Source organism: Chiroxiphia lanceolata, chromosome 1 (genome assembly GCF_009829145.1).
Source record: "Chiroxiphia lanceolata isolate bChiLan1 chromosome 1, bChiLan1.pri, whole genome shotgun sequence".
NCBI classification, from domain to species: Eukaryota; Metazoa; Chordata; class Aves; order Passeriformes; family Pipridae; genus Chiroxiphia; species Chiroxiphia lanceolata.
In genome coordinates, this window is record NC_045637.1 from 47,029,627 (window position 1) to 47,057,258 (window position 27,632).

Sequence of the window (27,632 nt, forward strand, 5' to 3'; positions counted from 1 at the left end):
TTCAGAGACCTGGATCTTCCTCAGTTCTGTAACTTCATAGACTTGTGGACAAACATGAAATTCTCTGTGCCTCGGTGTCCCATTGGTAAGTGGTCTGTACATGGAAGGAAATCATACCATGTGCCTTCTCCTAAAATCACTGAACTATGTGGATAAAGAGCTGTGGTTAGAAATTAGATATTGGTATGGAATTTAACTCATAGGATATTCATGGCCTTTCTTTATGTTTACTTCCAATGGCTTGGAGGAAGCGGGGTCTTCCAGCTTGCTCCAGCTGAGAAATGCATCATTTCACTCTGTCTGGGCAATTGACAGGCTTAAGAATGCAAGCTCTGTTTCAAAACACTGTGCATTTGTCAAGCCTATCCAGGCACTGCCTCAGCATAAAACCAATGCCAGGTTGTCTGACCAGGGGCAAGTGTCCCTCCAGTTCCTCTGGTACAGAGGAGAACAGACAGAGACAGGGTGAGAATCTTGCTGTCACATTTTACTCTGAGCCCAAATAAAAGAGAAGCTATTTTATTTTGGTGCAGTAGCTGTAAATAAAGTGATGCTTAACTAGAGAGTTCTGCAGAAGCAATGGATCCCAATCAGGTATGCAAATCCCTGTCTTCTCCTAACACTAGAGCTGTACAATCCAGTACCCAGGGCCTTGTTCCCCCATCCCTTTCTGAGGTCCTGCCACTCCTGTGACAGGCCGCAGTTTACCTGGCTGCTAGAATATTCCAGGATTTATCTCCTATTAATATAGCCACTTTTTCTATGGCTCTATGGAGGCTACTAATAACATGGAGATGACATTGAGACAGACTATGTTGCTTTCTTCTTTTTGTCTTCAGAAAACAATGTGATTAACAACTGTGAGAGAGGGGAAAGAGTCCTTACGAAAGGAAAAAGAAAATCTCAAGGCCATGACTATAACTTTTTTTTTTAAGTATATGTAATTGTTGCTTCCTTTCCTCTGTCTCCTCACATACAATTTCCCTCCCCCTTTAAGTATGTCAGCACAAATTGGTGAGACCAATTGCTTGTTTGCTCTCAGCTGTCAAGTTTAAGTCACCTCCAGTCCTGCACATCTATGTTATCATAGCACTGAGGCTGCACTAATAAGCCTGCCTTGAGAGTATGGTACTGTCAGCCACCATCTGTGCACACATATTTGTCTTGACCTTGTCATGTAGAAATTCCTTCTATCTCAGGGTTTGTTTTTTTTCTCCCAAATTCCTTCCAGAAACCAAAGTTTCCACAAAAGCTCACGATACTGCTCATTTCCCAAGATTTGTAGATTTGAAGTGTCCTGTATAATTTGCATCCAAGAAACAGCATTCTGAGACATAAGGTATAGGAGCAGAGCAGATTTATCTGGGCATTTCAGGACCCACATATTGACTTATCTCATTCTTGATAAAAGCAGACACACACACAGACAGATTTCGAAGTTTTAGGAATGATAACGAGTTACAGTTCATCTGAGAAACAATGAGTGTTCAGAAAGCTGAGTTCAACAACATAGCAGTTTCCTCCCTATGAACTTGCACAAATGAAATGTAAATGCATGCACATTTTATAAATGCACATGCACACACACAATATACATATATGAGTCTTATAATGCCCAGACAAAGGTTTTGTAACAATGGTAGTGGGAGTTCCTTAGCTTAAGTCCTGCATTTGACTTTAAAGTTCTTAAATGTTTATTAAGATGTGGACATGCAAACATTCTATTAGCATGTTGCAAAACCATGACATTATTCCAAATTAATCTAAACTACTTGCAGCAGCTGCAAGTTTTCCTCTGACACAGGTTTTCTTTTTGCTTCTTTAGATTGCCTGGGACAGGATGCTGCCAGGTCTGTGGATCTGCACTTTGTCCACCTGTGCCTGCTTCTGGTCATGGATGCAGCTACAGGTTTTGGGAGGAGGTTTCCTGGTGGGGCACTTTGTAGAGGAGGAAGTAGGCAAGGACTTGCAGCATCTGTCTACCTTCAAGGAAGTTATCATGTTACCACCTATAGTGCACTTCAAGCCACAGACACAAGCTGTCACCTTTGCTATGACTTCTGCTATTCTCTTAAAAAAAAACAAAAAAAAAAACCCAAAAAAAAAACCACAGAAAAGGACAGAGAGAAAACCTCTAATGAGAAGGGGAAATGTTAATTGTGGCTGGAGGTGACAATGCACAATAATAAATTGCTGCTTTGCTATTGTATCTCTGATCAAAGTACCCTAAGACTGCAGCAGAGCAAAAGCTCAGCTCCAAGGGAGGATGATGTTTCTCAAAATCCTCATGATCCCTGCAGGTCTTGTTGAACGGCAGAGGAAAAGAACAAACATAGAACCAAAGTTAAATTTTTCTGTGTCTCAGACTTGCTGCCAATAAGGCTCCTGGTTTCTCCCTGCATCTTTTTGGCTGTGTCCACCCTAATGGCTGCAGTGGGTCAAGGGCAATGCACTGCCTCTGTGTGCAAAAACTACCCATAATGGAAGCACTCTTACCAAGCAGAATATGGCTCACAATTTATTTTCTGCCTTGCTTTATTTGAAGTGATGCTAAAACTGAAATTTCCAGCTTAGGTGATGTGTTTTGGGCTACTCAGTCTGCAAGTTAGCAGCTGGAGGAAAGCAGGCAAACTTTTTAGGTGGGCTGGGCCATTGCTGCTGCCAGGCACATCTCTAGGAACTGCAAAGGCCACGTCTGAGAAGCAGGATGGATACTTAAGGGATACTCCTAAGTGTTGATGAAGAACCCAGTTCTTACGAAACCATGCCTAATGGTTTTTTAGTATAAAAGATATCCCTGAACTGGAAGCAGCAAGGACTACTTTGCCAAACCCATGCCTTTCTGAACAAGACATGGAGAAGGAGAGGAAATATTTTGGGACATTTGAGAGATTCTTTCTAGGCATTTTCAGTTCTGTTTTTCTGTGCCTCCTGACCCCCAGGCACCAGGCACTTCATTAATTTAGTGCACTTTACCAAAGGAAACAAGGTCTACCCACTTGCACCTTTATAGCTAAAATCTGCTCTCTGTGCTGTCTTGGTTACAAAAACAGGCACAGGCTGAATGAGAGAAGCTGGGAACTTGTTATGTAAAATCTACTGCAAGTGAGCTTTTCTAGTGCCTTTTCTATTATGCCTTGACCCCTTATTTTGGCACAGTAACAAAACCACTGAGACTGGACAGTTATAGGGTTTCACAGGCTTTTTTTTTTTTCCTTTTTGGCCTCATCACAAAACCCAAGTGAATCAATGGTGTGCCCAAACTTCTGAAATAGTCTAAGACTTCCAGTATCTTCTACCACACAAAACACAGTGGGGGAAGATTTGTATTCTATTTATTCTTTATTGAATCAGGACAGACTCCTGCCTAAAAATACCTTGTTTAAGATCACAATAGAAAGCTCCCACACATTTTTTCAGTTGCTTGATATTTGAACTACATTATGATCCCTGTTGTTTTGCCTTCACTTTGTTTTCTGTATGTGCCTTAAATTCTCCATTTTTCCCAAAATTACACTTGCCTGTAAGTCGGGTGATTATTTTCCCCTCCAAGACTTGACCTTTGTTCCACTTCAGCATCATCACTTGAGTAAAAAATAACAGTAAAAAATAAATATACTAATAAATAAATGAAACTAGAACGGGGGGAAGGTTTGGGAAGGTTTGGGAAGGGAAGGTTTGGAAGGTTTGGGAAGATTAGGGAAGGGGAAGGGGAGGGGGAGGGAGGGGGGAGGGAAGGGGAAGGGGAAGGGGAAGGGGAGGGGGAAGGGGAAGGGGAAGGGGAAGGGGAAGGGGAGGGAAGGGGAGGGAAGGGAAGGGAAGGGAAGGGAAGGGAAGGGAAGGGAAGGGCTTTCTTGGCCACAGGCTTCAAGAACTTCATATGCATTTTATGCCTTTTCATGATTTTGGAAACTTGGAAATATCTACAATTTCTCAGGTACACATCAACTCTTTGAGGCCATGCACTTGGGATCAGCGTGACCTTTTAAGGATGAATTACAAGTTTCTGACATTGGACAGCAAAAATTGCATTGTGAGACTGTGTGGAAAGTGCCTTTCTGTGCTTTTGTACCAAAAGGTTCAGTTTAGAAGTCAAAAATAATGTTTGAAGAGACCATTCTGCAAACTCCACCGTGCAACACTGAGGACCAGGCTGGGAGGTTTTCCATCCCCTCTCACACCCCAAGAACTGACCATGCCGCAGTGGGAGCCTCACTGATAACAGTGCCAGTGAGGCGTGTAGCTGAAAAGAATCCCTTTCACTGGCTTGTTGGTTCTGCCACGCTGCTGGTAAGACAAATGTGTTCATGTCAGTCAAGTATGCAGGGTGAAACTTAAAATCAGATAGATATTGGGGATGTTACACTTATACAAAAGGGGACAGATGAAACCATAAGCCCCACAGAAATTTCCCTTTCTCTGTGTGCATTCTTATAAAGGTAGGTCTGTTTTTAACAGGGGTCAGACTGTTCTGGCCTGAAGAGGTTTGGGTTGGAAGGGAACCTTGAAGATGATCTAGTTCCAATCCCCCTGCCTTGGGGGTTATGATCAGCCATATTTGTCTCCTTATAACCTCCAATTTAATGCAATATCTGTCTTCCACCAAAAACAGTTTTCTCCACAAAACTCATGAAATCCTATGTAAACAGCAACTTATAGCAGGGTTATCTATCCAAAAAGATGGATGCAAGAAAAAGGATGAATGAGTTTAAAGACATCAGGCATTAAGAATGGTCTCAGACTGGTTGCTCTGTATTAATAAGTCTGCAACCAAGTTAAAAAAAATACTTTTAATCCCCAAAATCTTGTCTTGTTTTTAGCTATTTGCACAGCTCACAGCTTTTTCCCTTCAGTTGGCTTGAAGCAGCTTGCCAACAACTAAGTGCCTGTAGAAGGCAGTCGTGGAGGTTAGATCAGAAAATAATGCTTAGATATGAACATGACATGTGAAAGTAGCATAAAGCAAGAAAGCCCTGTGGCCCTGTGCTTGATTTCACCCAGTCTTAACAGATTGCATCTGCCACTCACACTTCATAGCTGTGGGGTGCCAATGCCTGCAAATAACTGGACAAGAGCTATGGGCCCCAAAAGACTGTTTTCTGTGGCTGCATGTGCTCACTGGAGTTCAGGAGCTGAAGACAAGGCATTGTTAGCTGCTCAGTTCTCCTATGCTCACAAACTAACCATACACCCACCCATGCAGTAGCTTTAAGCTGGTATCATTAAAGCTGAAAACAGCAGCAAGAAGTGTTTGTTTCTTTGTATTAATCTCTATTATCTTTTTTGATAGTTGAGCCAATACAAGATTCTCCAAAGGAGTTCAGCCTCTGCCATAAAAGACATTGAATATCTCCAATTGCCATTTCTGAGTTTGAAACCTTTCTCCTAGTCCAGTAAAAAGGCAGCTCTTGTATCACAAGTTACTAGGCTTGATCTGTTGGGGTTTTTTGCAAGCTGTAAGCATGAAAATCCATGAGAAATAAACTTACTGTTCTACAAAGGATTTGGAAAAAAGCATGTTACCAGGTTTTCTTTAGAAGCTTATGGACAAAAAAAGCTCAGACTTGTAAATATTCATAGTCAGACGATCCTTTTCAGTTAGTTCAATAAAGATGAACCTCTGCTAGAAAAGGATCAACCTCTTCACATATGTGGCCTGAAGGTTCTAGCTTTTAGAAGGTATTAATGTTGAGAGGGAAGATAACCCCTGTAAAATACATAGAATTAAGACAACAGTTACTACAAAATAGTAATCTACAAAGATAACCTGAATGATCTGAAGCAAAGTTGTCTTTGTCAGAACATGCTGCATGAGCCCATTCATGGCATATGTTTCCATTAGGTATATAAATACTATGAATATAAAGCTATATATGTATTATACATATTATCATTGTATAATATACAAAAGATGGCTTGGACAAAGAACAAATTCCTAGCATTCGACCACTTGTCAAGTATACTATGCCACTGAGGCTCAGCCTTGTCAAAGGAAAAAAAAAAAGAAAATTAAAAACAACACAGAACAGATTTAATTTTTAAAATTACACAATGGTCAACAGAGGTAGCTGTACAGTGTGTTTCAGCATTTCTAGAGTCTTTACTGCTATACTGAGTTTTGTCTGTTTAAAGCATTACCACTGTACGTTAGCCATGGAACAGTAAAATTGATTCAGACCTGGCTGACAGATCTCTGAAGGTACTTAATATACTAATCTTGGAAGCTGTTGGGGGATCTGAATCACTGTGGTACTTAATATACTAATCTTGGAAGCTGTTGGGGGATCTGATCACTGTGGGGCCTCATGTGCTTTAGGGTTTTCCTTGGTGGGTAAATCTGGAAGCAAATATAGAATCACTGCCAGTATAGTCTGACCATGAATTAAATCAGTAGGTTGAGAAAAGGATGGCCAAACACAGCAGACTGGATCACACTCTACTGTGATCCCTGTCAGACAGAATGTCTGCAAAATTGCATGCCTCAGAATGAAACAAGACTTATCTACAGAATGAGGGTTATATCCCCAGAAGGTCTGAGGAGTTATTGTGGAGAAGCAAGGAAGAAGGTTTCCTCAATGCAATGCTGTGGCAAGAATGGCTAATTCAATTCCCAGGTGTGCTACAGGAAATGCCTTTACTTCAGAATATGCCTTCTGGGAGACCGATATTAAAAATGCATTTTAAAAAGCATGTTGAAAAAGCGATGAAGGCACAAACAAGAGCTGGAAAAAAAAATTAGTGAATTTTCTTTAGAGGGAAAGACTCTGAGAGCTCGGTCTGCTTAGCTTATCAAAAGGATGATGAAGAGATGAATTGCTCACATTATATAAGTATCCTCATGGGGAGACAGTAGAAGTGCGAGAGGCTTTTTAATCTGGGAGAGAACAGCATAATAAGAGGCAGCATATAGCAGATGAATTCATACAAACTCGATTTAGAGACAAAGGCCATTTTCAGTGATGAAAATTATTAGTCTTGGGAATAAGCTACCAAGGGAACGCGTGGATTTTCCATCCCATGAGTTTTCAAATCTAAGCAAGGGTGTTTTTGTAAAATATATTTAACCAAACACAAGTCACTGAACTCATGAAATGTGTCTTGAGGTAAAGTGTAATGGTCTATGACATATGACATTAAATAGAAAATGTTATGTAACTTTGTAGTCTTGAACTCCACAATTCTTTGACTGAGCTTCATATCTGTAGGAAACTGAAGCAGTGGTGAGAGAAGAGGCTGAGCATTTCAAGCTGAGGAGCTTGCTTAGAAACAACAACAGCACTATAAGGGAGAGCAACTCAGACTGGTCAGAAAAGCATGTCTGGATGTTCCAGAGTCTATAACAGTGCTGTATACTGAGTACTACATTTTCTGTGGCTGATTAAATTGGTGAGCATTTAACTGAATTTCAGTGTCTCACCCAGCAAAGATAGATAAATCTTTTTGGTCCCACTGCCTAAAGACTACACAGCCCTCAGTACGCAGACCACCAGTATGATGGGCTGTTTTTCCCTCCCAGCACATGCAGAGCTTACTGCATCCTGCTCTGTGCTGCGGTATGTTATTGCCCCCCTCCACAAGAGAGCTTGCTTCTCTCCTCCATTTCCAGGCAACCTGGAACTCTTCCCCTAACTCTCTTGTGCCCCCATGAGTGCCCAGCACTGCTTTCCTGCATCCTCTCCTCCAGTTCATCAAATCCTGGCTGCCCATGCACACTGATGCAGCTTTTGCAACTGACGTTGAGCAGTTTGTGGCAGGAGGGGAGAAAAAGGATTTTTTTTTTCCCCAAAAAAGGGCCTGTCCATGCCATGTTCAAATTAAATTATTTCTAAAGATGAAAAGCCTCCAGGTGGTTCCTGTACCACCTAGTTCTTAATTTTGCTTTTCCAACTCTAATTGCAGCCTATTGAGGTGGGGGAGAGGGCAAAGAAAAAAGCAGTCGATCCAAATTGTCTTGTGAGGGAGGTAATAGAGCAGGGCTAAGGAAGCTCAGCAGTCATTTAAGCGCACAGCTTCTTGTAAATCCTTTCTGAAAAGCCTGAATGAATCCCGCAAATGAATGGCCATTTTGTCCCTTTTAGTTCTCCTTCTCTAGCACAGAACTCAATGTGCAGCTTGTGGACAGACAGATTCCACAATAAATAGAGAAGGAGAGTAAAACTAAACCCACTGGAGCTTAGCCAGCAGCAATGTCAAATCCCTTGACTGATTTCCCAGGGAATTCTTGCTCTAAATGTCAGGAGAACATAGCCCTGCAGCCAAACCTGGACCAGACTGATACCGAGGCGTGACAAAATGAATGACCTAAGTAACAAGATTACACCACAGGAAAATTAAAACTTCAGAAATGTGCAAAGATCACGTTTCAGTAAGCGGTGTTTTATGTAAGATCCTTTTAGTAGACAAAGCTTAACCCAAACTTATAAAACATAAATGAGTGAGGGGAGGGGGATTTATTAGTGGCAACAGAGTGAAAGTTTCTGCAAGCACTAATGGTTTCTGAAAGGCTTACAGCCTGCTCTCAAATGCTCTTGTTGACAGGAGCCAAGGAAGGTCAAAGGAATTTGGTCTCCTAGGAGTCTGAACCACTTTGAAAACATCAACTAAGTCCTCCATCACTAGGGCACTCCTACAAATCCTCCTGGAGTCTCCCCTGCCAGCGACAGCAAGCGTCCCTTTCACTGTGGTTACCTGCAGCCACTCATGCGCATGGGGCTGGCAGGAGCCTAAACAGCTTTGGGATTTCTGATCCTCCATCAGCAGTAGCTGAAACTACCTGGTGGGTTCAAGCTCTGTTGAAAAGGGCAGGAACACCCAGAACAAAGAGAGGGGAAGAGAGGGAGAGAGAGAGAGAGAGAGAGAGAAGAGGCATGTAAGCCTCATTGCTTTTGGAAACTAAAAACCTGAAGTGGTGCTGAGAGGAGTTGAGTGAACTGAGGAGCTTAACAACAGCAACATAAGAGAGGGGAGTCCAGATCCGCTGGGTACAAAGACACTGAGAAAACACACAGTGCTTCTAAATTATGTTCTTTTTTTAGGCTTTAGTCTTTTTTTAATTTGCTTCAGTCTTGTCTGACAAACCCCACTGTCTGATGGAGTTGCCCAGGAATGGATATCCATGAGACTTGCCATAGAAGCGAAGGAACTCTTCCCACACTGCTACCCAGTGAGGTGATAGAAGCTAGTGCTGGGAGTTTTTCTGCCTCTCTCTAATATTGTTTTAGCTGGAATTAGCTGTTTGCACATTCCTCTCCAACTTTGGCAGTGTGCCCTCTCCTCCATAACAGACTAAACTGAAATCCCAGATCCAGCACGCTTCAACTATCTGGGAAGTTCTTGTTTAGAATGGGGATGTCTTATGTGTTGGAGCATCTTCTCACCATGGCTTATGTTCCTACGGAGATCTTTAATTCATGATGCCCTAGAAATTACTGTAGAAACTCAGATTTAATGTTCACTGAAGGAGAAGCAGACGCACTGCAAGATTCCTCTGCACATTCCCCCCGCCCCAGGCCCGACATGGATTGAGTTTTAATACCATCTTTAAATTTTTCATAATATTCTTTTGTAAGTTATTTCCTTAACTATGTTGAGCACAGCAGCTGGAGCAATATTTCATTGTTGGGCAGAAGCCCAAAATGAGTTAGCCTAGGTTTTTAAAGATGCAAATACATATTAAAAACAAAAAAAAACCAAAACCAAAACAAAACCCCCAACCAAACCAAAACAAAAACTATGAAAAACCAAACTAACAAAAACGAACCTATGTGGTCCCATCTCCAAACATTGGCTAAATTATCCCTGTACAAACTGGGGCAGCTTTCCTCTGATGTTCAGTGCTATCTCAAGGGATGTCTTCCTTGCCTTCTGTGCTTACAACAGAGCATAGTCTGTTTGTTTGATCAGAGTTGGCACTGTGCAGTTCACTCCAGGTTTGTGCCCGAAGCATTGCCTTTCGCTGTTTTATGTGGCCACAACCTTTGTCTAATCCTCCAGAAGATTTATCACAATAAGAATGGTAGCAGTGACAGAAGCTATTAATGTTCTGGCTTCTCTGTTTGGCAGTGATCTACTCTGAAGATCAAAAAGAGCAGATACATGCTATCTGCAAGAAAAGGAAAAGCAATTACAAGTTTTGTTAAGCATATTTTGTTTGTGAACAAACAAACATGCCAAAGGAGCAGAGTTCACAAGGTGCCAAAGAACAAGTGTGTTTTCAAGGCAAAGCTATGAAAGTAAACTTGAGGTAAATTTGAGGTTTGCATGGGTGCCTTTTGCAGATTTTGGAACAACAGAAGAAAGGATTTGTATGACAACAGTAGCCATGGTGTCAAAGTCTGAAATAATCAGACAATGGCTTCACCGAATGCATGTGGGAAGAGGCGTGGCATGTTTAAAGCACATGAAGGGAAGGCACAGATGTTTGAAAAAGAGCACTTAAAAAACGACCTTTTTGTACAGTAATTCTTGGCAGAGGGCAAAAAGGGAAGAGGGGTAACAGAATAGTATGCAGACAAACATACTACCTGAAATACTTTCATTGTGAGTGACTCCTGCAACCTTGACAGAAAAACTTGGTCTTTGGGTATATGTAGTAAATTATGGCCTTATGTGTCAGTAAGACAATGTTAGTACTGGAAGTTTCTGAAATCACTGTAGCAGATTGTGGAGGGCATAGATTGAAAAAACAAGCACACCAAATGAAAGAGCAGAGATGTGCAATGATGACTGCGTACCCCCCCTCCCAGCCCCGTCTTGACTAACTCAAGACATAAGCAAGTGAAGTAAAGCTTGAAAACAAGAAAAGCAAACACCAAGCCTGCAGTTTCTCTTTTACCATCAAATTGTGAATGTCTCTTTGTGTCTTTTATGACATGGTTTTAGGGGAAGAGCAGGCAAAATTGGGAGAAACACCTACATTTATACTTTATGATAACCTTCTTTTGCCATCAACTGTGATTGGTAAGTATTTAACACATGGACGTGACTTTTTTATTGCTGTGTACAAATTAATTGATAATGTTACACATTATGCTTGCTTTTCACTGTTTTAAATTATTATCTACAATCTCCTAGCAGAAGCTAAGAGAGGACTTTCTATCCGTGGTTTCCATATCCAGACTAGTTCTTCAGATCTTGCACTGTTTTCTCATGGTTAGGAGGATTATCTGGCACAGTGTGTCTTGTACAGGCTGGCTGATCATGCCAAACTTTTATTTTCGCAGTTGCTGCATGAATGCATCACGGTAGATGTTGTTTAGCCTCATTTTACACTTGAACATGTCCCTTAGAATGTTTTCTATATAACTTATGCACAGATTCTTCTACTGTACGCAAAGGTCTAGGCCGCTGGAAAAAAGGATTTTCTAGGTACTTTGTTCCATTTTCACCCATATCTTCTTCAAGCGTCAATTTCTATGCATTCTCTAATGAAATAGTTGTGCCTGGGAGCTTAGACAACTTTGTGGTTTTTCTTATTACATGAAGAGCTGTTTTTTCACTGAATTGTTTTCTTGCTGTAGAGGCATTGGGTAGGGTCCATGTGAATTTTCTCAACAGAGATCATCATGGTCTAATTTAAACAGTATTTTCCAGTGGCCTCCATTTGGCATTCCACACTGGGCAAAACTTTATTGAATTTAGCAACTTCACCAAATAAAACCACAACAATGAAAAGGTCCCAGATTGGAAGTTGGCGAATGTCACACCGATCCACAAAAAAGGCTGCAAGGAGGACCTGGGAAACTACAGGCCTGTCAGCCTGACCTCAGTGCCTGGCAAGGTTATGGAGCAAATCATCCTAAGTGCAATCACACAGCACCTATAGGATGGACAATGGATCAGACCCAGCCAGCACAGGTTTAGGAGAGGCAGGTCCTGTCTGACCAACTTGATCTCCTTTTATGATCAGGTGACCCACCTGATGAGGGATGAGGGGAAGGCTGTGGATGTGGTCTACCTGGACTTCAGCAAAGCCTTTGACACCATCTCCCACAGCATACTCCTGGAAAAGCTGGCAGCCCACGGCTTGGACAGGGGCACTCTGTGCTGGGTTAGGAACTGGCTGGAGGGCCGAGCCCAGAGAGTGGTGGTGAACGGTGCTGCATCCAGTTGGTGGCCAGTCACTAGTGGTGTCCCCCAGGGATCAGTGTTGGGCCCAGTTCTGTTTAATATCTTTACTGATGTTCTGGATGAGGGGATTGAGTCCACCATCAGCAAATCTGCAGATGGCACCAAGTTGGGGAGAGTGTCAATCAGCTGGAAGGCAGGAGGGCTCTTCAGAGGGACCTGGACAAGCTGGAGAGATGGTCTGATTCCAACGGGATGAGGTTCAACAAGACCAAGTGCCGGGTCCTGCACTTTGGCCACAACAACCCCATGCAGTGCTACAGGCTGGGGACAGAGTGGCTGGAGAGCAGCCAGGCAGAAAGGGACCTGGGAGTTTGGACTGACAGGAAGGTGAACATGAGCCAGCAGTGTACCCAGGTGACCAAGAAGGCCAATGGCATCCAGGCCTCTATCAGGAACTGTGTGGCCAACAGGTCCAGGGAAGTGATTCTTCTCCTGTACTCAGCGCTGGTGAGGCCACACCTGGAGTACTGTGTCCAGTTCTGGGCCCCTCAGTTCAGGAAGGATACTGAGATGCTGGAGCAGGTCCAGAGAAGAGCAGCGAGGCTGGTGAAGGGACTGGAGCACAAGTCCTATGGGAAGAGGCTAAGGAAGCTGAGGTTGTTTAGCCTGGAGAAGAGGAGGCTCAGAGGAGACCTCATCACTGTCTACAATTCCCTGAAAGGAGGTTGTAGCCAGGTGGGCATTGGTCTCCCAGACAACCCGCAGGACAAGAGGGCATAGTCTCACGCTCTGCCACGGGAGGTTTAGGTTGTATATTAGGAAGAATTTTTTTATGGAGGAAGTAATCAGACATTGGAATGGGCTGCCCAGGGAGGTAGTGGATTCACCTTCCCTGGAGGTTTTTAAGATGAGACTGGATGTGGCACTTAGTGCCATGGTCTAGTAACCACGGCGGTGCTGGATCAAGGGTTGGACTTGATGATCTCAGAGGTCTTTTCCAACCTGGTTGATTCTGTGATTTTATGATTCTATGAAAACACAATATAGGAAGAATATAAAGTTACTAGAGAGCATCCAAAGGAGGGCTATGAAGACAGTGAAGGGTCTAAAGGGGAAGCCAAATGCAGAGTGGCTGAGGTCACTTGGTTCACTTCAGCCTGGAGAAAAGGAGACCAAGGAGAAACCTCATCACAGTCCAGGACTTCTTCATGAGGGGAAGTGGAGGAGCACGTACCAATCTCTTCTCCACAGTGACCAATGATAGGACCCGAGGGAATGGCATGAACCTGTGTCAGGGGACATTTATGTTGGATATTAGGAAGAGGTTCTTCCAGACGGTGACTGGGCACTGAAACAGGCTCTCCAGGGAATGGTCACAGTACCAGAGTTCAAGAAGTATTTGGTCAATGCTCTCAGGCATATTGTGTGATTCTTGGGGCTGTCCTGTGCAGAGCCAGGAGTTGGACTCGATTCTTCTGGGTTCCTTCCAACACAGGATATTCTATGATTCTATGATTTTGTAGCCAGTAGAGTTCTATTAAAGTACTCATAGGTGTTTTAGATGGATAAAGCTCCCTGGCTGCAGAGCTGCTAGGGCTTTTTTTCCCTTTAATACAGAATGGCAGAGAAGAAACTGAGAAACCTTTGAATCCTTCCCATTGCCGGGCAGCCCCGCGCCGCTTCTTTTTGACCCCCCTGCACTACTTTGCACAGGCACATGACCACAAGCGACCCGCAGCCGGTGCTCCGGCGGCCGCGCCTCGAGTCCCCGCCGCCCGCCCGGCGCAGCAGGTAGGGCAGCGCGGCGGCGGCAGCCGCTCGGTCGGGAGCCGTCGGGAGCCGTCCCGCCCCCGCCCCGCGCCCCAGCCCCGGCCCCGGCCCGCCCCGGCCCCACCGCTCACCCGCGCCCGCCGGGGAGGCATGAGCGACGGAGCGGCCGCTCCGCGCCGCGGGTGAGTGCGCGGCCCTCGCGGGGCGCGGAGGGAGGGAAGGCAAGCGGCAGGCAGGAGAGAGGCAGGCGGGCGGGGACAGTCCCCCAACCTCCCCCCCCCCCCCAAACCAAAGGGGAAACCTTCGGGGAGCAGGGTGCGCGGCTGCGGAAGGGGCGCTCCGCGCCCGCGGGGACCCTCAGCTGCCCAGCCCCGGGAGGAGTGCGCAGCCAGGTGAGGGGCTCGGCGTTGTTGCCTTTCTCCTGCGTTTTGCACCGAGGGATGGCAGCCAGGGCACCCCCTTCCCGAAGGCACTACGGGACCTATCGGTTTTAACACCAGAGGTGCGAAGGGCACAGAGAGTCGCAAACCTCCTCTCCTTTTCCGCACGCTAAAAGTTTGTTCTATTGTCCACTTGCAGTCCTGCAGTGGAGAATCGTGCGTGCAGAAAACCCGGGTCCTGCACAGCTAAAAAGCTTCTGTACTGGGCTTCCGAGGCTGCCCACGTCCTGTAGATATCCATCTCAGTTGCTCACTTAATATCGTATTGGAAAAGGAGGCAAAATGGTTACAAGCAAGCCCTGCGACAGTGCATTTGTTTTCCAAGAGTAGCCTGTCCCCCTCCTTCCCCAAAGTTGTCCAGCGGGTGCCCGTTGTCCATTTGAGCTCCAGCCGGCGGTGCCAGCCCAGGTCGGCAGTGTGGGAGTTTGCTGTGGAGATGCCACTGTAAATAGCCACTCCACGCACAGAACTTGTATGTGACAGGAGTGTCGTGTGGAGTAGCTAGCCACAAGCCTGTGTCCAGGCTGTGTGTCTGCTCTCTGAAATTGTATTAATTAGAAAAAGAAGAATTTTTAAAATACTGTTTGACTTTTGTATTGAAGCCTTTGTTGTGATTTACATTCTTATGGCTCTGAAGCCATAATCATGCCTGCAGCCCTGCTGGCAATGCAAAATCCACCTTACATCCTATCAGACACAATTCACTATGTAATCTTGTAGTCCAGACCAGAGAATTTCAAGTGTGGCCCCATATGAAATTAATGTGTGACCATAACTTGAAAGTGGCTTTCTGTTGTGTTTTGGATTTATCTAAGGAAACCATGAACAACAACTACTCCAAAAAAATTGTTTTGCAACTTGATGGTAAATCTTAGCTGCTGGAAAGTCCCATTTTAATTTCAGACCTGTCACAGCCATCTCTCTGTCTCATCTCAAGCCTTTAAGTTTAACTGCATGGTGAAAAAATAGTGGATGTTGGAGATAGTGTTGATTTTTAAGTTGCTGATCACCTTTGGATTTAAGTGAAAACCTGGGCTCAGGGCTCAAACACAGTATTAAGCTTTTACTAACATTATAGGAGGTTTTGCTGTTAGGAAGGAAGGTGCATGGTTTGAAAGAAAATTTAACCCTGACAGCTGAGTATTTTGCTGGGTGTTGAAATTATAGAAAAACAGACTGCTTCAGAAAACATGTATGGATTAAAATAGATGTTAGATGATTGACTGTCAAAGTATGACTAACAGTGGAGTTCTATGTAGTATGATGTTCTAGAAGAACAGAAACTTCATGTCGACAAGTAAGCTTCTATGTTTGAAGCTTTTGGCTTGCATGCAACAGTTTTGCATTTTCGGGGCTGCAGATAATATTGACTGAATTGACTGGATATGGTCTCAACTGGAGAAGCAGTATGAGATCTGTCCTTCGTAAGTGGCACCCTCCTTCTGGTCAGGCCCATCAGCAGTTCAGCAGAAGGTGTGATCCTCTGCATCCTCCCTGTCTCTCTCTTCCACGTGTGTGCACCTGCGCACACGCTCATTCTTAATGTGTTTTTCCAAGATGTTCCACAACTAGTGAGAAGCCAACTGCATTATTTTAATGCCAAATACAAACCCCTTTTTCTATCCACTTCCCAGGAAGAAGGTGTGTAATTAATTTGCAGATTTCACTGTTCTGTGCATACAGAAAGGGATGTCAGGCACACTTGAGCAAGGACATCAGGAGTTACCATACCCCTCTCTCCATGCTCATAAGTCTACGTTCCCCTCACAGTGCCCTTGGTGGCTGGAAATTTTCCAAAAGCCTTGAATATAACACCAGGGCTTGCATTTTGCTCAGGGAAATCTGGGTTGCATCCCAACTGAGCTGATGAGTAAAAGGGTAGATGAGTGCTGTTTCTCCTGTCTGTGCATCAGGTTTCTTTCCATGGGCTTCATGACATGTCGTCCGTATATTAAATGTTCACCTGGGACATGCCCTGGGAAAATGAACTTTTCTTAGTATGGATAAAGCACCTACGTCTTATTCAGGTCACTAAGATAAATTATTAGTGAGGAAGTAATAAGGGTGTCAGAGGTAAGCCTTTAAGTTTCAGTGTGAAGCTGGGCATAGGGTTCAAAGGTAAGGGCAACCAAATACCTCTGAGCTTCAGCTTTGAGGGAGGCAATGGTTTGGGGTCATTTTGAACAAAAAGTCTAGTCTAGGTGGTTGATCATTAACTGACTGTTATGTGAGATCTTACAAAAACATCTTTCCATTTGTCTTGAGTTTGACCCAAAAATCAGAAGATTTGGGGGTATGACTTATCTCTCTTTTGAGATTCTGGCTTCACTTGCTAGTAGAGCAAGTCCTGCTGAGGTGTCTCAGATCACTTCACAAGCACTTTTCAACAGCCATTTGTAGGAGATAATGTAATTTTTGTTCTCACATGAGAGTCTAGAGAACTGAGATAGAGTTCAAATGGCCTATCCAAAACACAGAGTAAATTAGCATAGGAAATGAGACAGGGAAACAACTTACTTGCTCCAGTCACAGGGTTAAATTGCTTTTCCCTAACTCACTGGAACTGTTAAGATATTCATGGTCCATTCCTCTTGCAATAACTTGAAAAGGGCAGACATGCCTTTTATGCTTCTTTCTGATGTAACTGATATTAAATATGCATTGTAACTTCATTACCTCAGATAACTGAGCATAAATTCATCTATCTTTCACTTGAAATTCTGTTCCCAAATGTAGCAACTGAATATTCTTTCTTTTGTTTTCTGCTTCTTGGATGGGTTGGAGGTTTTTTGCTTTTGTTTTTAGAGAAGAATCTTGTTAGCATGCCTTAGAAACTCATTAAAATGCTTCCCTTTTGGCTTATTCTCCTAATTTATTAATACCACAAATAACTTTTCTTTGGTGACCCACTTTCATAGGTATCTGAACATCTAGCAAAATTGTAACTCATCAGGAAGGCAGTGTAGACTGATAAATAGCATCTCCAGACAGGGAGAAAAAACAAGACACTCCTTTCTTTGCCATGCAGAGTTCTACACACCACACATACAGAAAATATTATCTATTCCCCAGCTCACTTGGCATCATTAGCCCAAAAGAAAGCACTTTATTGATTGCATGATTGATTTAAAGGTCAGAATGTAGGATTGCATCTATTCTCCTGCCTGAATTAAATTTTCACCCTACATCCACAGTGAAGAAACTGCTCTTTGCATAAGTATAATTTGAAATATTGGTCTATATGAGTGTTCAAGCAAATAGGACTTTCTCTTCTAGCCCCAGGGCAAACTCCTAACACTACACTGTCATCAAAAACATTAGGCTTTGACTAAGTTACTAGTTTTTATTGAATTATCTTACCTGCTTTGTGAAAAGTACAGATTTGCATAGAAAAAGAGGATACTCACTGATTTAATGAACATGTTGATCAAGAGGCCACTTGAAGTGGTATAATTATACAGCCTCTAAATCAGAAAGAAGTCAGCTAGCATGGAAGAATACACTTATTTTCATAATCATTTCAAAATATACAGACATTGCTTTTTGGGAGCTGAAACTATACGGACAGAGTTATCTCAAGGAGTGATTAATTAACCTGTGTCCTGCATACACTCCAACACTGGTTGTGTTTTAAGGACAGACTGCTCTAAGAGTGTAGTCTGTGGTTGTCCCAGGCCAATGATACTCAGCTTTGCAGTCTTCTCCAAAATCTGCTGAATAGCAACCCCTAACAGGAGAACAACAGACATTTGGTGACTTCTGATGAAGATTTGTTTTCCTTTTCAGTAAGTGTGGACGTCTGTGTAAGTGTGAGAGAATTATGGTGGCGTTTAAAGGAGTCTGGACTCAGGCCTTCTGGAAGGCCGTTTCGGCAGAATTTTTGGCCATGCTCATTTTTGTCCTCCTCAGCCTCGGCTCCACAATCAACTGGGGTGGAGCAGAGAAGCCCTTGCCTGTAGACATGGTCCTTATCTCCCTCTGCTTTGGACTCAGCATTGCAACCATGGTGCAGTGCTTTGGACACATCAGCGGAGGCCACATTAACCCTGCTGTGACCGTGGCAATGGTCTGCACGAGGAAGATCAGCCTCGCCAAGTCCGTCTTCTACATTCTTGCCCAGTGCCTGGGAGCCATCGTGGGCGCAGGCATCCTTTACCTTCTCACACCTCCAAGCGTGGTAGGAGGCCTGGGAGTCACTGCGGTAATCACTTCTCCTCTGGCTCTTGAACTAGACTAGCTTAGAGCCTAAGAAAATACAATCAGTGTCACACAGAATGAAGGGAGTTCAAGTAGAGATTTTAAGGGCTTGCTGGTTTATTTGCATCTAGACAGGGCTTAAAGCTCTCCTTAGGATAGGTTTATGCAGTGTACTATCTATAACTCTTCTTTTTATAGAAGTTCTCTTTCCTAGAACTTCCCCAAATCTGATGACAGCAGGTAATGTTAATTTACATACAAAATTTAAATAATATATGCGTGAAATGCCATTTTTGTATGGACTGGGGAGGGGGGAAATTAATTCCGTGCTATTATGATGGGGATTGAAAAAAAACATCAATTTAAAATGACATACTTTTGAAATAGATTGTGGCTTAGATTTCAGCTTTGTTCTAAACTAATAAGGAATGCCATCAGTTAGCCCTGTTGCAGGACTTATTAAAAATGCACTTGAGCCGCACACGGCTTAATTTTTAATTGAAATTTAAATTAATTAAGTCAGGGCTAATTAATGAATTTATAATTGAATAGTAAATTACAGTGCTCCCAAGGAAAAAAAATGGTGAAAAGGAAGTGCAGCATTTGCAAATCCCTGTGTAAAAATAAACTATACTTCTGCAGTCTAAGTTTGAAGTCCATGTTGGATGTTACTGTTAAGCCTTCTGTTCTCAGTCCAGCAGTGATTTTCCATAACTTTCAAAATAAAAAAATATTTTAAAGTTTAAAAAAAAAAAAAGGAAAGTGGAGAGGGGGGCAATCTGTACTTCTAAAAGTTCATTGTTGTCTTTTACTCTGTAACATTTAGAAGTATTGTTCATTGAAATACAATTAATGTATGTGATAGCTTTCTGATTTATGAAATCACCTTTTCTTCATTTCTGGTGTTTCTTTCCCTTCTTCCAGGTACATGGAGATCTTTCTGCTGGGCATGGACTCCTGGTGGAGTTGATAATTACATTCCAGCTGGTTTTTACTATTTTTGCTAGTTGTGATTCAAAACGAAGTGATGTCACTGGTTCAGTAGCTTTAGCAATTGGATTTTCTGTTGCAATTGGACATTTATTTGCTGTAAGTTAATGATTTCTCATTAAAAAATAGATCCCTTTACCCTTTATGACTACCTCAGAAGTAAATGGAAACTTTTGTGACCTTTAGAGCTATTACAGCTAATATAGCTGCTGTATTCTTTATGGATCCATGCGAAAACCCTTTGGAGTTTGCAGGAGTGTCCCTTGGGTAGGGTGTTGCACCAGAACTTTTCTGGCTGTTTATATGATGACTTCATTAACTTTATGATAAGACTCAGGAGAGTGGTGATACCCGCTGTCAAGATGAGAAGCCATACAAAACCAGGGTGTTCCATAGAAATCAAATCCCTATCGTCAAGACTTTAATAACAGGTAACATTTTCTCTCTGCTTTAGATCAATTACACCGGTGCCAGTATGAACCCGGCTCGATCATTTGGACCTGCTGTCATCATGGGGAGATGGGAAAACCAATGGGTAACTCTACTTTCATGCTTCCTTCACCATAGCGACAAACAGCGATCAGAATTTTTCATACATCATTTACTTTTAGCGCTCTCTCCCAGTACCTCCCGTAGAGACTATCACCGAGGAAGGCAGGCACTGACCTGCCGCAAGCTTAGGTATCATCATGCTCCTCACCTAGGACTGCAGTGCAGTAATGCAGCATGTTGGAATACCTTCTTACTGTTCAGGGGCCATTTGGTGGAGCTAGTAGCTGGGGTAGAAAGGAAATCATACAAAAAGTTCAAAACAAAAAAAAGCAATGCAGTGAAACAGAAAGAAATGAACTGCTGGAAAGAAAAATCCTCCAAGGCAGATTGCAAACCCTGCTGGTCATGTGGTGAGCAGTTATGGAAGTAATTCTGTTGGCTTCACATTTCACCTGGTTCTGCAGCAAACTGGGGGAAACATATAAAAATGAGAGGAGGGACCCTCTGTGATGTGGTTCTTGGGGGACAACCTGCCTCAGCAAATGCTTGTAGTGAAAGATGAAGAGGTTGCAGTCTGGTCTTTGCAGACCAGATCAGATGTTACCTGCTTCAGTTTGAAAGCATCACCTTAGCTAGGAGCAGTTGTGCAGGAAACAATGTGATAAACAGACTGTGAATGATGCAGTCATTTTCTGCAGAATCCCACTATCCAACTTATTAAAAATCATTTCACATTTTATAAGACAGAGATGGATCTCAACTCAGCCTCACCTAATTATAGACAGGGAAAGCACTTCTAGGGACACTTTCAATACTAACTGGAAGAGCTGCATATTACAGTGTGTGGAAGGATTTTCTTGATTTTTATAGTATGAAGCCCACATTGCTCTCACTGCAGCTAATAACAGAAATAGCATTGTCTTCAGGCCCTAAGGCTCCAATTCTGCAAACACGATACCATGTGTAACTTTGTTCCCAAGAGTTATCCTATTGAGGCAGATTTACCCATTGTCAGTGAATGGTTTGTTCATATGAAAAACTGCAGTAGTTTTTCACAAGATTAATTATCCATACTCTGACAAAGCCTGTAATTTATAACTAAAGCTATAAACAATAAACAAATGTATCATGGAGAAACTTGTAGGAGAAGCTTAGTTACTGTCCTGGCCACTTGGAAAGACAACCTTTTCTCCTCCTCCAGATCAGTGACATTGGCATGCCATTCACAGAAGCCTGTGGGCTTTGGCACCTACTAATGTTACCAAACTGCTGGGTGTCATGCTGAAATAGATAGGTACCTATAAAGTTGTGTTATATTCATTATACTTGCTTATTCAAATCAGATTATCAGGTAGCTGATGCCTGTTGTATTCCGTAGGATTAGAAGCCAAATTTGGATTATTTTGGAAACATGAGTCTGAAATACTCCAGTAGAACTGTTTGTGTGTACATTAGGAAAGGTTTTGTTCTCTTGAACGTCATGTAGGTTGAAAATGCAGAAAGAAATCACTTTTCTGCATCAGTGTTTCACTTGTGTGTCTTCTTGCAAACAGTCCAAATATGTGACCTACAGCTGGCAATGAGCAATGAAAAGTTAGAGGAGGCCTCTTGTAAAGAGATGGATCAATGAAACTTGACAAAATTATTTCACTTCGAAGGTGTCATTCTGCTTCTCAATCTTCTTACCGCTGCTAGTTTAAAAGTAAAGCTGTTCCAGAGCATCTCTTTATTGTATGTGACTGCAGAGATGTATTTGACATACATGACTCCACCAGGATCTGTTGCCTTTTTTGTCTCAAGAAATGTTATAGTTCTGTTTGGTTAAATAAGGAGGATGAAGAACCTGTACTTTTGTATTATTGGACAAAGTTTTAAAAAATAAGTTAAATTTCCTATAAAGAGGGGGGGAAAAAAGCTGGTTTCCATTAATAGGAGAAGGTGGGGCAGCCAGAGAGGATGACCTTTGTTTGTCGTGAGGTCCATAGCTTCACTGCCACTCAGCCAGTCTGCTCCAGAAATTAGTAACCAGATATGTAGATTGAAATCTTTTTCAGGCATCAGGGAAGTAGTAAATGTACCTCACTGAAATGTCACTGTAGGTTCCTCTTTGCTCCATGGGGTCCACTGCCTGGTGATTTCTGAAACACTGATGTGAGAGGAGTTTTTAGGGAAGAGCTGCACCCACGGATGTGAGATAGTTTAGATGACTGGAGGCAAGGTGACTATGGAGTACTTCTGAAAGGGCTGAAATAGCTGGGAGAGACAGGGAGAAGGCAGAAAGAAAAAAGAAAAAATACCAAAGACTAATGCCACTAACAAGAAACTGCCCTTCGAATAACTTCCTGTGTGATTTTAGAGCACTCACACTGAGCTCTAAGTCACCATCTGTGAAACCTGTGGTAGTTGTACTTCTCTGACTCATAAACTGGATGGCAGATTTCATTCTGGTTCATGAAAGCCAGGGAGCAATGTGACCATGCATTTCTGCAGAGTTGGTTTTCATAATCGGGCCAGGGCATTTTGTAGAAACTTTTCTGGGTAAGGTCTGCACTTACATGCTTTTCTCTGAGACCTTGGCTTCTTTATTTGCTCTAGAGCTTAATGTCTGGGGTTTTTTCCACCTCTTTTTTGCAGGTGTATTGGGTGGGACCAATAATAGGAGCGGTCCTTGCTGGTGCTCTTTATGAGTACGTGTATTGCCCAGACGTTGAACTCAAGCGCCGTTTCAAAGATGTTTTCGGTAAGGCTACCCAGCCTTCCAAAGGGAAGTACATCGAGGTGGACGATAACAGGAGCCAAGTAGAGACCGATGACCTGATCCTGAAGCCTGGCATAGTTCACGTGATTGATATTGACAGGGGTGAGGACAAGAAGGGAAGAGATCCATCCAGCGAGGTGTTGTCTTCTGTATGACTAGCAAGAAGCACTGAAAGCAGAGAGCAGCCTCCTAGCACGTCCACAGATATTCTTCCACCTATTAAAGAAACAGACCTCCTCTAGACTGAGCATTTACCGCTTCTTGAAAGGTATGGTGTGGGCAGCTGCATGAATTGGTGTCACCAAACCATACACCTGCTCAGTTGGAGGATTAGGACTTTGTTATAATTAGGATTCCCCACCTATTATTGCAAATTAAGACTTGTTCCTAGTATTTTCCTTTCCTTCTTTCTGGAGCAACCCCAAAATCAAAAAAAGAGATGAAAACATTCTCCTTTAATAAATCAGTCAATAATGAGATAAAGATAGAGATGTTTAACATTCAGATTGACAGTTAAGACATACCAGGAAATGCCTATAGACATGAAGACCTACTTATCAGATTGTTCTTCTGACACTTAATTGGCTGTTGTCAGCTCTGATTATAACATCATATCCATTAAACATTCTCTGCAAGGTTCAGGGACAGCACCAGCAGTATTTAAGACTTTTATTCACAGTCGAGCAAAGGAGTATTGTTTCCACTCACGTACATCACTATTTCCTTGCAAACTACCTCGGAAAAAATGATACTTTAGTAGGTTTTTTAAAAAATACATCAACCCATCAAATTTCACTCATGTGATTTGCTGTAAAAATACATCTCCAAGAGTAAATATGCTGAAAATGGAATGCTGAAGTGTATAGTAATAAGGCTGCAAAGCGTTTGACTGTACTGCATTCTCCCTCTTGTCATCGTCTATCTGGTGAAACACTGTCCTCGGGTTTGACTGTTGACCATTTAGTGTTAGCAGCCTCTCAAGGTCACGCAAAGAATATAAAGGCTTTCCTGTTACAAGAGATACCAGAAGAAAAGAAGGCTTATCTGTTTTCAGTGCACTTGTTCAAATACACATTTCTGTGCTAATTTATATAAACTAAAGGTTTAAATTACTTACCTATTTTCTTACAAGATGGTTGGAGATATGTTTTTTTTAATTTATTAGTAATGTAGAGAGGTTTTAACTTTTAACTGTATTGCAACACTGATTGGGAAATAATTTTTTTTTATAACAGATGATAAAAATTTGACTGCTTCTGGCTTTTTGTTGTGATGCCTGACTATTTGAATGGGATCTGTGCTTGTTCCAGTGTTCATATAGTCTTAATTACACCTCTAGCTAGGGTTTTTTTTGTGTGTTGTTAGGAAAAGATGCAAGCGCAGGGTATTTTAGGGGGAAAGCTACATGAAATATGTTCTGTAAACAGTCTTTCCCTTATAGAAGTATTTTGACAGACATAATCAGCCCAGTAGAACATTTCTGTAAAACTGTTACTGACTTACTGCTTTTATTTCTGATCAGCAGCTTTGAGTTTTACGATACGCAGCTGCAAAGCAGTCAGGAGCATGGTATTATTACTGTAATTATATAGTTTTTATTTTTAAATTGAAAGCTACTCCTGCCTATTTAGCAAGAAGAAAAGAAAAAAAGTATTAGTCCTGACTGTGGGCTGTATTAGCCTTGTCTGTTCTTTGACATACTCTGCATGCAATCTTTATTACAAGGAATTAGATGTTTCTAATGAGATGATAAACTCCTGCAACCCTTGAATTTGTGCACTGTGATTCAAGTGCAATTCTACTACGCCTACTTGCAGCACTGTATAGTCCCAGTGTGTCCTACTATAGTCCTTTTCCTAGTTTCACATTTTTCTTGTCTTAAACCCGGTTAGCATGGCACAAGTTCCCTGCACTGAGCATGAGATTCATGACTCCTTCATGCATTTGCAGTTGGACCATGATCTCTCCTGTATTCCACCCGGGCACAGCATGTAGCACAGGCAGGCACAGGTCAGGGCTTCCTTGTGTGACCCAGGGATAGCCCTACTCCTGACATGTGAGCCCTCCCACCAGACATGCTCCCTCTCATGGCAGTGGCTACCTGTCAAGTCTAGTAAAGCAGCTGATATTTGTCCTTAGCTGTGCCTCAACGCAGGGACAGCCTCACGATTCAAGGGCGTGGGCATGGCTGGGGGCCTGCAACGAACAATGTCAAACCACAGATAAGAGCTCCTTCCCACAGCAAGGACTAAGTCTTCTGGGGAAGGGCAACACAGGTGTGGTGTTATACCTCTGCTCAGATGGGTAAACACCATGCTAAACAGATTCAATGAGAAGTTGAAAACTTGTTGGGGAAGTTCTGTCTAGGCATTTGGGTTGGGTTTGGTTTTTTTCTATATTGTTCAAATGCTGTATTTGTTAAAGGGACTCTTTGGTTAAACCTTTTACATGACTTACCACAAGTAAAGTGTCATACACATAGAACTGGTGGATTTTTAAGCAAAGGTTTGCATTTTTGTATTTCAAGACACTCCTTAATTTGTGATTTTTGCATGGTACTGTGTTATTTAAATAAGAAACTGTGATTTGTTTTATGCCTAAGGGTCCTTTACACAAGTGGCTTTATGTGTGTTTTCCTCACCCAGCCTAATTCTGCTGCTGAGGTGAGCATAAAGTGAGCATAGCACCAGCCACCTCTGTTAGGAGGATCTTCTTCATTAAAATACTCTGTATTAATGAAGTGCATCACTTAGAACCAGTCCCAGGAGAACTCCTCTCTCAGAGAGTACTGGACATAAGATCCTGAGACTTCTGAAAAGATCGGGGGGCAGAAGAGAAGCTAAAATAGAGACCCCTAGACAGTAAAGGATGATGCCATGCTACCAGACATTAGCAGGAAAGCAATATGTGGTAGATCTGCTTCTGCTCCCACAGAATGAGACTCATGGAGGAGTTTGTCATTGACTATGGTGGAAATGGTCCTGAGCTTTTTGGGGGTCTGATTGCTTCTGTCATGCACTTCACTGTGTTTTTTCCTAAAAGTAGAGGCTCTCAGCAGGATACTTAATTTAGGAAGAAAATGCATTCAACTTGAGGTTTATGACCCACCCTAAAGTATTCTTAGAAGTGTCCATGATCACAGGTGGTTCTGCCACACCACAAGACATCACCATTCATAAAAGGGAACATCACTCTTGAGCATCTCTTGGGACTTGATTTAGCTTTGACACAGTGATATGTGCTCCTCTAAGTTGTTTTGCAATGGTGTCATCACTGTACAGTAGTCACATTTGGTTAAATAATAGACTAGCATGACATTTTTATGGATTTGAAATACTTTTGCTTTAGTATTATTTTAAAATATGTACTTTGGTACTGTTTGAATGAGATTTATGTTCTAAAGCTCTTCAGCTCTAAATTGCACCTCATAACATAACTTGGTGTCCTCTTAAAGCATTTCTTGGTTGTGGTATGAAACATCTTTTGTTTATTAGGGTGGATGGTTATTACCAGAAGTCTGCCAGGTCTGTCATCATTCTGGGGTCCTAAAAAACAAAATGGATGAGTCTCACTCCTCCATGATGGCATGATTGTTTTCTATGCTATATTTGCACTCTTAGAAACACATTCATATTAAATCACTGGATTTCAGAAAAGAAAGCAGGGAAGTTAAGGGTGATTCTGTTGGCACACACAAATACCTTTTATGTTGTGTGAAGAAGTTTATCACCCAAATTCTTTCTCAGGAAAAAAAATAAAAAACCCTGCAGCATTTGAGTTGTCATCATAACGCTTCTCCTGTTGAAGTGTTTGGGAGCTGTATCTTTCATTTTTTCAGTGAAAGCAGGAGTGAGACTTATCTCATACAATGTTTAGGCTTGTCACATATATTTGCATATCAGCTTTTCAAAGTGTGCTTTATTTCTGATTATTAGTAATTGCCACAGTAGAAAGCTAGGTGGCCATCAAGTTTCTACCTTTCTAGTGCTGGATGGCAGAGCATTTGCTGCTGTGCTCTGTAACATCTTACCTGTAGTCTGTGTAACACATTCAGGATATTATACACCATCCAATATTTTTAATCTAATTAAAATATGTGAAAATTTACATTGCGAGCCTTTCTTTTCAAGGTGAGAAGTGAAAACACCATGCACAATTTTTTGTATCTCAGTTCAGCCTCTGTGTATCTAAGTTTCTCAAGGACTTACTAAATAGATAAGATGTAAATATAGACTGAAGTATTTGCTACCCATTTACATGATCTAAATCACACTGTTGCAGTCTGAAATTTAGGACAAATGAGGTAAAGCAATACATGGATTTTTCTACAAGACTGCTTATTGTTTAAATGCTTAGTCACCATGATATCAGAACTAATGTTATAGGACTTAAAATTTCCATATGTAACATTTGGAATAATCTACTGAAAGAAATACACTATAAAATCATACTTGATTATCTGGTTCCCACTTGTATTCTACTGTTGTCACACTGCTATTGCAAATAAAGTAGCTGTGAAAAAGAGAAAATGGCATCATGTGATTATTGTAAACATTTAGTGATTCTAAAGCTCAGACTGAAATATAAGGAAAACCCCCAAATCCAACAACAGAACATGTCTTAAGAGGAGTCTGGAAGTATATGCAACTGAGAATGAATAATTTACTATGAAAAAATATGCAACACTGAAGAGAGGTGCTTGTGCAAGAGATTTAATATCTTTAAGGAAATGAGCTAAACTAATTAAAGCAAAAATGATGTTGGTGTGTTGTCATGGTTTAAGCCCAGTTGGCAACTAAGCACCATGCAGCTGCTCACTCACCTCCCCCCAACCCCGGTGGAATGGAGAGGAGAATCAAAAGTAAAACTTGCAGGTTAAGAATAGTTTAATTAAAAACCCCAAAACATCAGTATCA

The 27,632-nt window shown here is 42.2% G+C and overlaps 1 protein-coding gene across 4 annotated transcripts; it reads left to right on the forward strand.

The window, feature by feature from the left end:
- Positions 1 to 13,686: 13,686 nt before the first annotated feature.
- Positions 13,687 to 27,240, forward strand: AQP4 (aquaporin 4). Of its 4 annotated transcripts, none has more exons than XM_032684900.1 (5): positions 13,687 to 13,860; positions 18,066 to 18,480; positions 19,401 to 19,565; positions 19,921 to 20,001; positions 22,593 to 27,240. In XM_032684900.1, the coding sequence occupies exons 1-5, from the start codon at positions 13,787 to 13,789 to the stop codon at positions 22,869 to 22,871; spliced, it is 1,014 nt and encodes a 337-aa protein (XP_032540791.1). In that variant the 5' UTR covers positions 13,687 to 13,786; the 3' UTR covers positions 22,872 to 27,240. The 4 variants fall into 4 exon arrangements, with proteins under 4 accessions (XP_032540791.1, XP_032540808.1, XP_032540800.1 ...); XM_032684917.1 differs by having other exon boundaries at positions 18,189 to 18,480; XM_032684909.1 differs by lacking the exon at positions 13,687 to 13,860 and adding an exon at positions 13,925 to 14,021 and having other exon boundaries at positions 22,593 to 26,823.
- The last annotated feature ends 392 nt before the right edge of the window (positions 27,241 to 27,632 follow it).

What these genes read in the sequence shown, in the direction of transcription:
- AQP4 (XM_032684900.1), top strand. Translation starts at nt 13,787, where the DNA reads ATGACCACAAGCGACCCGCAGCCGGTGCTCCGGCGGCCGCGCCTCGAG. An exon ending in CCGCCCGCCCGGCGCAGCAG is followed by an intron (nt 13,861 to 18,065) that starts GTAGGGCAGCGC and finishes TTTCCTTTTCAG; the next exon opens with TAAGTGTGGACGTCTGTGTA. An exon ending in GGAGATGGGAAAACCAATGG is followed by an intron (nt 20,002 to 22,592) that starts GTAACTCTACTT and finishes TCTTTTTTGCAG; the next exon opens with GTGTATTGGGTGGGACCAAT.